Source organism: Notothenia rossii (assembly GCF_949606895.1).
Source record: "Notothenia rossii genome assembly, chromosome: 6".
Lineage (NCBI taxonomy): Eukaryota > Metazoa > Chordata > Actinopteri > Perciformes > Nototheniidae > Notothenia > Notothenia rossii.
The window spans coordinates 45,197,970-45,211,079 of NC_136909.1; the positions used below are offsets into that span (position 1 = coordinate 45,197,970).

The 13,110-nt window shown below is 42.5% G+C and overlaps 1 protein-coding gene across 11 annotated transcripts in view; it reads right to left on the reverse strand.

Moving 5' to 3' along the window:
• LOC307042238 (whirlin-like) overlaps positions 1-13,110 on the reverse strand; it is a 366,287-nt gene that overhangs the window by 111,608 nt on the left and 241,569 nt on the right. For all 11 annotated transcript variants that reach the window (XM_079686030.1, XM_079686031.1, XM_079686023.1 and 8 more), the window contains 2 exons: positions 6,735-7,431; positions 5,434-5,606 (listed from right to left, as the gene is read on the reverse strand). In XM_079686030.1, the coding sequence (XP_079542156.1) occupies positions 5,434-5,606; positions 6,735-7,431 (870 nt within the window). The remainder of the gene's footprint in view (positions 1-5,433; positions 5,607-6,734; positions 7,432-13,110) is intronic.

Genomic DNA, 13,110 nt, shown 5'->3' on the forward strand with positions numbered 1-13,110 from the left:
AGGCGGAGCAGGTGCATCCCCACAATTGACCTACGGGGAGCAAACGTGTGCTTTTGTACCCCCACTTTTTGATCATATGAAAAATATGATATGTCCCCCCCAATATATCACTGTAAACATAAGTATGTAATTTCAATCGAATTAATAATACGCAATGAAATAACTTGTGCTGATTATAGACACTTAATAGCGAGTTTTTAAGTTTCCAAAGATTGTGACCCCCCCCCCCCCCGCATTTCGCTCACAAAGGTTTGATCAACTGCCTCCCACCCACAGCAGTCCTGATGCAGGTAGGCTGGAGACATAAAATTCCCAAGCCATGAAACAAGTAGGAATCACAGGGACTGTTATTTGCGATGGAAACAGCTGGCGTTGATCATCAGTTGCAGAGAGAGCTACAGTCTGAAATTGAGAAAAACAAAGCTATCTAGCAGAGACTCCTTGATGTCACTCTGCACTTGGCAACGAGGAATTTAGCTTTCCGAGGTAAAACGCATGCTTTGGGCGATGTCCACAATGGACATTTTGTAGGTACGGTAGAACTTATGTCACGATATGATCCACTCTTGAAAGACCACTTAGACAAAATCAGGACATCCAAAAAAGGAAGCCAGCTAACTCATTATCTGAGCCCAGAGATCCAGAACGAGTTTATTGAATTGTGTGGGGAAAAGGTTTTAAAAACCATTCTGACGGAAAGGGAGGATGCCATATACTGTACTATGGAATCATTTGTGATGCAACGCCTGACATTTCCCACACCGAGCAAAATGTTGTGCTCATAAGATATGTACATTATAATGAAGACACAGGCGAATGGGAGATCACTGAAAGATTTATTGAATTCAAAGATTTCAACGGAAAAACAGGATGTGAAATAGCAGGCATGATGGAGAGTGTGCTTCTGGATCTAGGGATAGACATTAGTGATTGCAGGGGGCAAGGGTATGATAATGGGGCGAATATGTCAGGGAAAATCAAGGGAGTCCAAGCCCAAATACTGAAAAAGAATAATCTTGCTACTTTCTCGCCTCCCACACGTTGAATCTGGTAGGCGTGCATGCTGCAGAATCGAGCCCTGAAGTGTCCAACTTTTTTGGTTACATTAACCGCCTCTACACATTTGTAAGTGCCAGTCCATCTCGTTGGTCTATATACAAAAAGAAAACAGGTTGCTCTGTACATAGGCTATCTGACACTCGCTGGAGTGCGAGAATTGATGCTGTGAAACCTGTAGCAAAGCACCTACCTGGTGTCATTGAAGCCCTTGCTACCATACTGAGCTCATGCAGTCTCACAGGTGAGGCCAGATCTGAAGCTGTTGGTCTGAGGAACTACCTCATGTCATTTGATGCCATTGTCCTTCTCACCATTTGGGTGAAATTATTGCAATCTATTGATGACAGAAATGTGATACTCCAGTCAGGGAAAATCTCGATAGAGGTGGAGGCAGGTAATGTTGCTGCACTAAGAGATCAGATGCAGACTCTCAGAAATGGATGGGATGCTATTCTGTCTGAGGCATCAATGGTAGCTAAGGAAATGGAGGTTCCACCTCATTTCAAAAAAGAACTTTGCCGTGAGAGAAGGAGGAAGAGGTTTCATGATGAAACTGCTGAAGGAACAGGTCAGGAGGATTTTTTCACTGCCATGGACCAGATCATAAGTGACTTGGACACTCGGTTCTAAAACAACAGCATATATTGTTGAAGAATTTGCTGCCATACTTAAAATTGGGAAGTTGAGTGACAGTGTCATGGCTTCTGTGTGTCAGCCACTGAGGGAGAAATACTCACAGGATCTCAAAGATCAGTTTGAGAGTGAGATAAGGCATCTCAATAAAATATTTTTTTCCATTTCCCCCCCTGATTGTAGCTCTCTTGATCTACTGAATGCAATATACAAGATGGAACTCCAGAGCATTTTTGGAGACGTTTGCATTGCCCTCAGAATTTTCTTGACGCTCCCAGTTACCGTAGCTGGTGGTGAGAGATCATTTAGTAAGTTGAAACTTATCAAGAGCTATTTAAGATCTACCATGTCGCAAGAGAGGTTGAACAGCCTTGCAATGTTATCGATTGAAAGCAAGCTGGCTCTGTCACTTGATTTCAAAGAGCCCGTAAAAGATTTTTCCACCAAGAAGGTCCGGCGATTGGCTTTCGGGATTTAGGGATAAAAATCCAGTCTATGACAGGATTGTGGGATGTTTCCCTATAGTAAGCTGACAGGCTACAGCCCACATTGTGAACAATTACTATCTAATGCATAGTCCTCTAGCACTACATTTTTAATTGTTTGCTGTAAGTGTGTTCATGTCCTGAGAGTTTATTGTTTTATAATTGTGTTCAAATCTTCAGTTAATTTATACTTTTGTCCTTGTGTTGTTCAAATCTTACAGTAATTTAATAGGTCAAAGAATGTTGAGATTTTTTGTTTGTTCATTCCTGTATTGGGTGTAATTTTCAATTAAATAGACAGAAGATAAAGTTGATAGTCAGTGCATGTTGATATCTTGCAGTCCATTACAGTTCATTAACTTCAACAGGGTTTTCGAGGTTGGGTTTCATCGTGTCGTTCAGGGGGTGGACGCAAGGTCATGACCCCACCAGTATCCAAGAATCCTGAATTGTCCCCACCAATAGCTCAACACTTGTCACTCGCGCCTCCTCGAATTACTTGCGTGTGTAACAGATAGGGCTTTAGCACTCTGCTGAGAAAGGCAGCAACCCGGCCGCTACAGCAAAAAAGCTAGTGCTCTGCCCGCGACAGTTCAAAATCTGCTTCGTAAAAGGTATATCCAAGCAGGGAACGATTGTATACTACAGAGCACATCAAAATGTAAGTGTCTGTCAACCTAATAGTGTGCTTGAGTAGACTATTTGTGTTGGAGATGGGATTACAGAGAGACAGGACAAGTAACAGCTTTTGTATGTTGAGTATCAGAAAACATTGTCACAAGAATAGGGGAAAATATGCCTAGCTAGTGCGACTGAAGGTTCTTTGGTAGACTATTGCATTGGTCCATTCATTGAAGATGAACGCAATGCGACATCCTTTACTAGGCTCACCCACCAACAGTTCAGGTGCTGAACTGCTGATCCGAATGTATAGGTAAAAACCATATTATGCGTTTTCATCAATAAATAAATGGCCACATTTTTTTTAGCATGCGCGCTAACGCGCATTCGCACGGATTGGGGGGCCACAAATAGATTATTTCATGGGGCCCAGAATTTCCAGCTACGCCCCTGCTTATACCACCTCTGTTTATAGCCTATGAAAAAAACTATTAGAAAACGAAGGCTAAAGCTAACGTTAGCAGATAGTGACAATCTAGCTCAATGATTCCTTAAATGATATTGCAACCGAAAAACTTTTCAGTTCACATCACGTTCTGCCGCTCTGCTCTGAACACCTGAACGGCCCGTTCTAACAGCTGTTCACCAGCGGTGCAGTCTGTGCCACAGTGACTCCGCACATTTAACGAACGCACCGTAGATAATGTAGCTGACCCTCATCCCGGAGCAGCAGAGTTCAGCCGGCCCGACAGGCAGGAAGACTCGAGCACACAGCTCTCGATTCATATATTAAAAAAGAACACCATGCGCGTCATAATGGCACATAACCGCTCGCGACCGCAGATTATATAGCGATTAGATAAAATGTAAATTATATTTGACGCAACTTTAGTTACATTTCCATGACTTTTCCAAAACTTTGGGAAAAATATTGTTTTCCATAACTTTTCCAGGGCCTGGAATTTGCATTTTGAATTTCCATGACTTTTCCAGGTTTCCAATGACCGTACGAACCCTGATTATAGTTAAATTGATTTATCAAGGGGGCGGTCTCAAGTCACGCTGGAGGTTTTCCTTTGAGCGAGGGCAGACCCCGTGCCGGCCACGGCCCCCGCGTTTCAAACTGTCTGAAATGAGGTGCTACATCTGTAGTGTTGTCACTCAGTCATCAGTTTCTATAGACTATCTGGATTTATTTATTGCGTAATAATTATTGTGTTCCCAAAAATTACTAATGCGTGGGAACACAATAACTAATTTGTGGCCACGCATTATTAATAAGTGGCCACGTATTAATATTTTTCTCACCAATGTCACCAGGGGGGCTCCGTAAAAAAAATCATTCAATAAGAAGGATTTATTTAAAATGGAGCAAGCATTCAACAGCGCCATACTGAGGGGCACAGAGTCATTGTTTATGTCATATGATGCTCTGCTATGCGTTGCATCAGTCTTTCCACACTAAGAAGATAGAGTTTCACTGATGTTCAGCAGAGAGAGGAAAAGAAGACAGTTGCTAAGCATGAAATACATGACATACTCCAATTTGAAACTGTTGAATATTGTGTGTATATGTTTTTTTCTCTTTCTTCACTTGCATCAGAATGTTTACTTTAAATCTTTGAATGATAAAACTCTTCTCTACGTGTTTTTCCCTCCCATATGTCTTCAGGCCTGCTAGTTGAAATAGCACGTGTAAATAGTTCTTATGAGTTTCTTTAAACCTACTTAAAGACCCAAATGTAGTTTGAAAGTAATTTTCACAAATATTATGCTGTTTTAGTCATTCAACTTCTCATGATATATAAAATACTTCCAATCATCAGAAAAGCCTTGACATGCCTAAAACTATTTTAAGATGAATGATAATGCAGCAGTTATAGAGTGTGAACAAAAGGTGCTGTGTTTTTCAGGACAAGGTCAACCTTGACAGATGAAATGATGCACTCACATTTCCCTCTGTCTGTCCTGCCCAGACTTTGAACTGTGACGGAGAGAAAGGACTGCGCTGCCCAGAGATCGATGCTGAGGCTTCTAATGAAGTCAGCTCCAAAATATTACTGTGCAATTGTTTGTGATTGGAAAGTGGAGTTCAAACATTAGTACCAGACACCTCTTTTATGATCTGCTTATTGTTTTTGATTTAGTATTTCTTTTTTAATCTGTACTTGCATGCTCCAACTGGATTGAGATAAAACTGTTTGATTTTTTCAGTTACATTTTTGTATACATTTAAATTAAAATGTTTCCACATGTCACACTATAAATGTTATAACTCTTGCTTTGGTGGCCAACAAGACAATCTAAGTCTGTGAATAGTGGTCAGAACCTGCTCTTTTGAGAACTTCATATCTTGTTAAAATGTTACAATGAAAAGAAAACAAATTTGAACAAACATTACTCAAAGAATACATTATTGAAAGCTTGTCTAACGCTGACATTAGTGATGTACCTCTCCTTGTATGCAGATGACTTCAGATTTGTGTTTGTTTGAGTCGATTGAATCAAGGCAACAGGAGTAGTGTTGAACAGAGCTGAAGTCACACATTCTTAACAAATTGAGTTTAACAGGACAATCTGGATAAGAACAAACTAAACATGGTGCATCCAGCAACTTCTTGAAGGGATTATTTACCTGTCTGGTTCCTGGAGGGGGGGCATGGGCCCCTGGCTTTTCTAGATGGCCCTGCGGGTTCTTGCTGGGCCGAGGGTTGCCTTCCTTACAGAGGCCCCCTGCCTCGGCTATATCCACCCCACTGTCCTCACTCAGAGTCTGGCCACTGTCTGACAGCTGGGAGAGAGTGGCCCCTGGATGAGGCCTCACAGAGTTAGTCAGTCCACACATGCCGCGGTTCTGCTGTTACCTCACCACACAGAACCATTATTCAACAAAGACATGCTATCTTACGGTGGCCCTGAAGTGCAAGACACCACAGCATTTCAGAAAACACAACAGCATTTCAGAAAACACTACAGCATTTCACAAAACGCCACAGCATTTCACAAAATCATTTCAGAAAACACTACAGCATTTCACAAAACGCCGCAGCATTTCACAAAACGCCTCAGCATTTCAAAAAACGCCACAGCATTTCAGAAAACACCACAGCATTTCACATTGGACGGAAAGGGTATTCCTTAGGGAGAACACTTCTTGTTTGTGATTGGACAGAGCCAGCCAGAGAAGCCCTGCTGTGATTGGTTGTTTTTGCTGCCAGTCAAGAAATGACGCTTCGTGATTGGTCAACGCCCGACAGCGCAATATGTCCCAACGTGGTCCCAACACATCAGCCGTTCGCACACACTCAGAGCTCACAGCTCCTCATATCTGTTCAGAAACTAGACAAAAGTTAAACATGTACAAACCACAGACTGTCTATGTCATGGCGAATACAGTCGCTGCTTTATTTATGTCTGTATGACGTTGTTGTGAGTGTGGACGGAGCAGCTAAAGGAATACCCTTTCCGTCCAATGTGAAATGCTGTGGTGTTTTCTGAAATGCTGTGGTGTTTTCTGAAATGCTGTTGTGTTTTCTGAAATGCTGTGGCGTTTTGTGAAATGCTGTTGTGTTTTGTGAAATGCTGTGGCGTTTTGTGAAATGCTGTTGGGTTTTCTGAAATGCTGTAGTGTTTTCTGAAATGCTGTGGTGTCTTGCACTTCAGGGCCACCGTACTATCTATCTCATATATAAATATTATATATAAATATGTATTTCCAACATTTCAATACGATTTGATCACACTTGTATTAGTATAGTATAGTGTAGTATTTTTTCCATAACGGATTGTATATACTGTATAGAAAATATTCTAGAATATATATACATAACAAAATCACAAAGGCAATGTTGTTTATAGGTATTTGTAACAAATAAGAATGTCTTGCCCATGTAGAGATGGTCTCTGCAAAGGGAAACCAAACACTCATACGTGTACCTCTTTGCTGTGTTCGGCAGTCTGCAGACAGCCAGTTCATGTCGGTCAGGATGACTTTGTGGGTGAGGGCGGGGGAGCAGGGCCGGTCAGGACTACAGGTTGGAGCAGCAGGTGTGATGAGGGAGGGGAAGGGGGAGGGACATGGAGAGGGACGAGGTGATAGGTGAGGGGATTGCATGGGAGATGCAGCTTTTGAAGAATTAGCTGACTTTACAAAGTAGGAGGACTTTTCATAGGAGCTAGATCTGCAAGCCATCCTTACAGCCTCTGAGGGCTGCCGGGGAGGCAGGACGCCAGGGCAGGTGTGGGGTCCTGAGCTGTTCCAGCTGCTGGCCCCATGCTGGTGGAAGGGATGAGCGAAGTTGGAGTGGTTGTATTGTTCAGGGTCAGATATTTGAAGGGAATTCTGGCATGTGTGATTAAGTGCATTGAGGGAAGCGTGGTGGCTGGCAGCAGCACAGGTGTGTTGGGCAGAGGGGGGCGAAGACTGCTGGGTGCTGGGGAAGGATTTGAGGGACTTGTGAAGGCAGTCCTGGAGCAGCCGTATTGGGCCAGTGAGAAGGGGGCTGGAGCTGAGCTGCTCCCGGCGGGCTGGAGGCTTCCTGCTGGGCTCCTTGTCCTTGGACAGCCTGCTGTGAGCCTGGGGGGGGGCATCTCTTGATAATGTAGGAGATTCACCTGAAGCACGCATTTCAGCCTGTCAATGAAAAAAGCTCCTCTATATGAGTTTAAAAGCTAACAAAATGAACAAGGCTTATACAGATTACTGGTTCATTTAGTGACAGCTGAAATGAGAGGATTAATAGACTGGAAGCTCGGAAACCGCTGGCCTGGCTCTGTCCAAAGTTGAAAAACTCCAAATACTCACAACTCTAAAGCATTAAAGAAGACACATTCTGTTCATTTTCAGGTTCATATCAGTATGTAGTGTCTCTACTGAGTCTCCATGCTTTAATGTTCAAAAAGCTCTTTATTTTTCTCATACTGCCTGTGCTGCAGCACCTCTTTTCAACCTCCGTCTGAAACCAAAGCCCAGTCAGCTCTGATTGGTTAGTGGACGGCTCTGTTCTGATACAATATATCCTTAATGGACCACCTCCTGGGCCTTCCTTAATCTTGTTGCATTGATCTATCATGCCCTCTGAAAATATAGTAATACTGTGGTGTGAGGCATTATATGTTGATTTGTAATCTTTGTCTTTATTAGGATCCCAATTAGCACTAGCATGAGCATTGGCTATTCTTCTGGGGGTCTTCACACACGCAAAGCATACATACATACACATACATACAACAACATTAAAACAAAACAGCTCATAATTTCATACAATTTACAGTGCTGTATGAAATGAAAACTAAAGTCGTCATCCAATTTTCGCCATCCTAAGGCCAAACAAAAAAATACAAATAAGTGTACATAATAATATAGACATACCCACAGGCACAGTTAAATGTTAAATTTTCCTGAATGATATAGACGGGTGAAGCTGAACATGGCTCTGTATATGACAGTTTTCTGTCACATATTTGATTTAGATTTGGGTAATACGAACCTTCCTTCTATTGCATGTCGTGTTTGATAGTTATGTTGAGCATATTGCGCTATAAACCTTTGTGATAATATATGTGGTAAGTAGGGATGGGTATCGTTAGGATTTTATCAATACCGGTACCGGTACCGGTACTGCTCATCGGTATCAGTATTTTTCAATACTCTTATCGATACTTTTCAATAATTTGGTGCTCAAAATTATACACATGAATACAAGATGTGAAGATTAAACAGTAACTGTATTGTAATTTTCTTGCAGAAATAACTGTATAACTTATACATTAGCTTCTCAGAAGCAGACAAAAATAAATAAAATAACTTAAAGGGGCCTGGCTCGCCCTATCATGCTTTTTGGGGATTTTCCCTCAGACAGAGGATGAAAAGAGGCATTTTTTTTTAAAAATTTTTAACATTTGTAAATCAGTTACATCTTCATCCAGACATTTCAAACTGACAACCTAGCTCGACAAGAGATCCTTAAAACATTGTCCTACAGTGACATCATGCAAAACTGTGATATGAAGAAATTGGTCAAAAGGCTAAGATGGCAAAAAGATAAAGGCGAGTACGTATATTATTCTGGATTGTACTTTTAAATAATCACAAAATAAATGATGCGCTGAACTGAAACGCGTCAAAATGTGTCTGAAGGTTTAAACATAGAACAACGTATTTGAGTTTAAAATATGTCAATTCCTAGTAAACGACCAACAATTGCTGAACCATACATTGAAACGTTGACCTTTAACAACATTTAAATGCAGTTTTCCAATACACAATGACATTTGTAAGTTTAACTGGTTTATAAAGCATTAAATGAAAGGCCACATTATTATAAGTGTAGGAGCTCACATTAATACACTGTCAGTGTTAATAAACTAAAAAAAGACAAGGCGATGTGCCTGCAAGACTGCACTCAGGTAAACAAAACATATTACCCGTGCGCAGCAGCTAACCTGCCTGCGAGCCTTCGCTCAGGTCACATTTACACATGGCGCGGCTGAAGCCCGCTAGCACTATTAGCACTAGCAGTATCGCTAGCACCGTTTTAGATTCAATAGCCGCATTCACACCGCAGGACTTTCCCTGGTACTTTGGTTCTTTAGTTCCGTTAGTACCAATAATGTCGCGTTCACACCGCCGGGACTACTCAGTGCCGGGAACTCTTTTTGCCATTTTCAGTCCCTGCAAGAGAGGTGGTACGAACCTGGTGATAAAAGAATGCCAATTTCTATTCTATTTCTATTGGCTGGGTGAATTGCAAACCACGCCCCGTTAGACTCTGATTTTTTTTTGTTAGGCAGCCATTTTTTTCCTCGCTACAAAACCACATCCACTCCTGAGCGAGTCGGTTTTTTGTACTTTAAAGCAGTTATGACCACACTTACTACAACACCGGAGCGGTGGAATGATGAGGAAAACACTGATCGACTTCAGCCATCCTACGGCGAAACATGGCTATAGTGTGTGCCTTTCGTCGTCCAATCCTTTTCCGAAAGCCACCTTTTAACCGCCTGCGATTCTGAACCAGCATTGCACTTACAGCATCCGACGAGTAGGTCAAATCCCTAGTTGGCTGCAATAACCCAGTTACAAAGCTGTATAGCATGAGCAAAAAGACAACAATCATGTCTGAGGTCGGAAAGTAAACAAACGCCTCATGTACAGCGGGTAGGCTTTATACCCCCTCCCCCGTGTACAGTAGTTCTTCTTCTCTCGTTTTTTTTTGTACTCGCCGTGAAGTGGTTTTGCGGCCTGCCAGTAAACCCAGAGAAGAAGAAGACGAAGTGACGTCAGCGTAATCTTGCCTAAGGGAAATTACTGCGGTGTGAATGCGATTGGCACTAGCCCCCTGGCGGATTCAGTGCCTTGGTACTTTAGTGCCGGCACTAAAGTACGGCAAGTCTTGCGGTGTGAAAGCGGCTATTGAGGCCCGCCCCCTACACCCTACCCCTACACGCTACCCCTCCGTTTGCGCGTTCGTGCGGACGGTCCGCCATATTAAGTGCTGTTCCAAACCAACGAGTGTGGAGGGGGAGTGGGCTATCAAGCCCTCAAACAGGGTTATGGCTAGAAAGGATCCGTCTAGTGTAAATATGACGTCACGTTCTCGTTGTAACTCTCGTTGTAATCGGAGTGGCTCGGAAACACATCTACAGCAGTAACATGATGCAACATACACATTAATGCAGAAGCAATATTAATAGAGAAACATCAGACATAATAGTAAAGCACTGAAAGGGAACATTTTATTGCACCAGGAGCTATCTTGGGACTTTTACTGCGACAACGTTGACTTGCTTGCGAATACAAAATAAACCATAGTGTTGGTGATCTACAGCAGGGGTTCCCCGAGTGGGGGTCGCGAGATGATTACAAAATAAAAATGGAAAAAAAAAATAATAATAAAAAAAAATTGATAAATTTGTTTTATAATTTTGATTTGATTTATTATTAATAATAATAACGTTTGCATAGACATTTTCAGGGGCAGACTAGCCATCTGTATAATTTCCCCGCAACGAGGCTCCCCCTTTGACAATCCACTAGCGCAGTGTTTCTCAAACTTTTTCATACCAAGGACCACTTAACCAATAAAAAACACTCATGGACCACCTGACTCCACAAATATCCAAAAACAATAGGCCTGCTTACCCATTCCAACAGTATATAACAAATTACAGCCTAATAATGACAGTAGTGATAGTAATAGTAGTAGTAATAGTAATAGTAGTAGTGAGACAATAATGACACTCCCGCGAGAGTGCGGAAAACTGAAATTAATTCACTAGCCCCCCCCCCCCGTCGACAGGGGGTCGCCAGTCTCTGGCACTGTTATTTTGGGGGTCGCGGGCTGAAAAGTTTGGGAACACCTGATCTACAGTGTTGTCATTCTTCTGTGAACACCAGCAAGACCGCTAACACCCTATTTCAACAATCACACTCCCTATAATTGACATAATTAATAGATAGTTTAGCTTCTCATCATCATTTGCTGTGGCCCACTGGTGTTAACGATCGTAACTGAAAGGCTGCCTGCCAAACGTAAACATTCATCCACGTGACATTCAGCCAAACTCTCGCGAGAGTTTTACACAAGACGAATCCTTTCGAGCCATAACCCTCAAACAGCGAGTCTGCCATGGAGTCTGCAGCGGTGCTGACTTGAGACCGGTCTCTATCTGACCGGAGTTACGCTGTGTGTGTCCGTCAGGAAAAAAGCTGTTAACAAGTAAACATCCACTATAAACTGCGATGTTAATATGTTTTTAACTTAGGATCATACCTGTGTTTAGTCTAGAAAAAGGTAAATGTGTGCATTTTATTATAAAGTTGTGTATACTTACAGACTGTTGCAAAAACTAAGAAGCTTATAAACATCAGGTTTAAAACTAAAAGAGCTTTGAAACACAATGAAAGATGTTTGGAGTTTTATTTGAGTTATTAATTTAAACTTTTTGTCTAAGAGATGCTGATTTGAAACCGTTGTTACATACAGTTACAGCATTTCCTGTTTCTGCCGGAGAGAGGGGAGGCCGTCCCAAAGCTTGCTGCTGTATTTACTCCCTCCATCTGACAGGAGGGAGCCTCGTTGAGCTGTGAGTGTGGCTACAGACGGAGTTCACTCCGTCACGGAGGGGTAGGGTCGAGGGAGTGATTTGGGATTGGGCCTGAGTGTCTCGTTTGCAAATGCTTCATTAAGTTGCTTGTGTTACCCCCTTTACTATGGAGTTATATTTATGCCTCTATCCTGAGCACGCAATGAAACATGTTGAGCTTAGAAAATGCTATTGAGCGCACACTTGAACATTTTTGAGCACAGAGAAATATATTTTCTCATAAAACTCCTGCTCCGTGCGCAAGCAGACCGCTGCACGCGCTCTCTCTCCCTCGCTCGCTCGACCTCTCCACCCTGTGCGCGCTCAGCTTTGCCTGCGCTCGCTCAAGTTGTCACAGCGTTACAAATGTGCCACAAAACCAACCAATCGGAGAACTCGAGAAGGGCAATTCTGATTGGCTGGTCGTCTCCAATCATATCTTCTATCTGAGATGAGAGAGGGATTTTCGGTTGCCATCAGGCTGTTGACGTTCTTATTACACATCCATCATTGACATTTACAGGACTTGACAGACTTGAATAAAGAAAATAGTACGCCATAGTGTCAGGTGAGTTATACATTTCTAGTTTTCTGATATCACGTTATTGTTTGCAATGCCTGAGTTTGCTAGCCGGCAACATAGCTATAGGGGTAGTTTAAGCAAACGGCTAACAAACCGTAGGCTACATGTACATGAACCCTTCTGAGGTATTGATTACTTGCTGTAAGCATTAGAGGTGGCAGAATGACAAAACATGTTACTCTCTCTATCACAATTTTGGGTTGACCAGAACCTGGACCAACTTCTGTTTCCTGTTCTACAATGGGCATAGTAGAGCTTGCATTAATTTTCAACCGGACAGATGAGGCTAGGATACCGGATAAAGTTAGCAACACACGTTAACCATGAACAGCCTACAGTGTTTCCCCTGGGTTTACTGCCTTGGCAGGGTGCTGGTCGAAAAAAAATGTCGGCGCGCCCACATTTTTGTTATCCTCTGGAGAAGAGAGGAGCAGTGGATTATTGTTATTGATATCGTACAGTAACAAAGTATTTGTACATTAAAAAGTAATACAGTACAGTGTTACACTGGAGGCCGCTCCATCTCATCTGATCTCTGATATGAAAGCAATCGTGTTATACATGGACGCGGGAAGGGGGATGCTGAGGGCGCTGCAGCACCCCCTAGCGGCAGGCAGGGGGTGCGGAGCTCCCCTGTCTGAA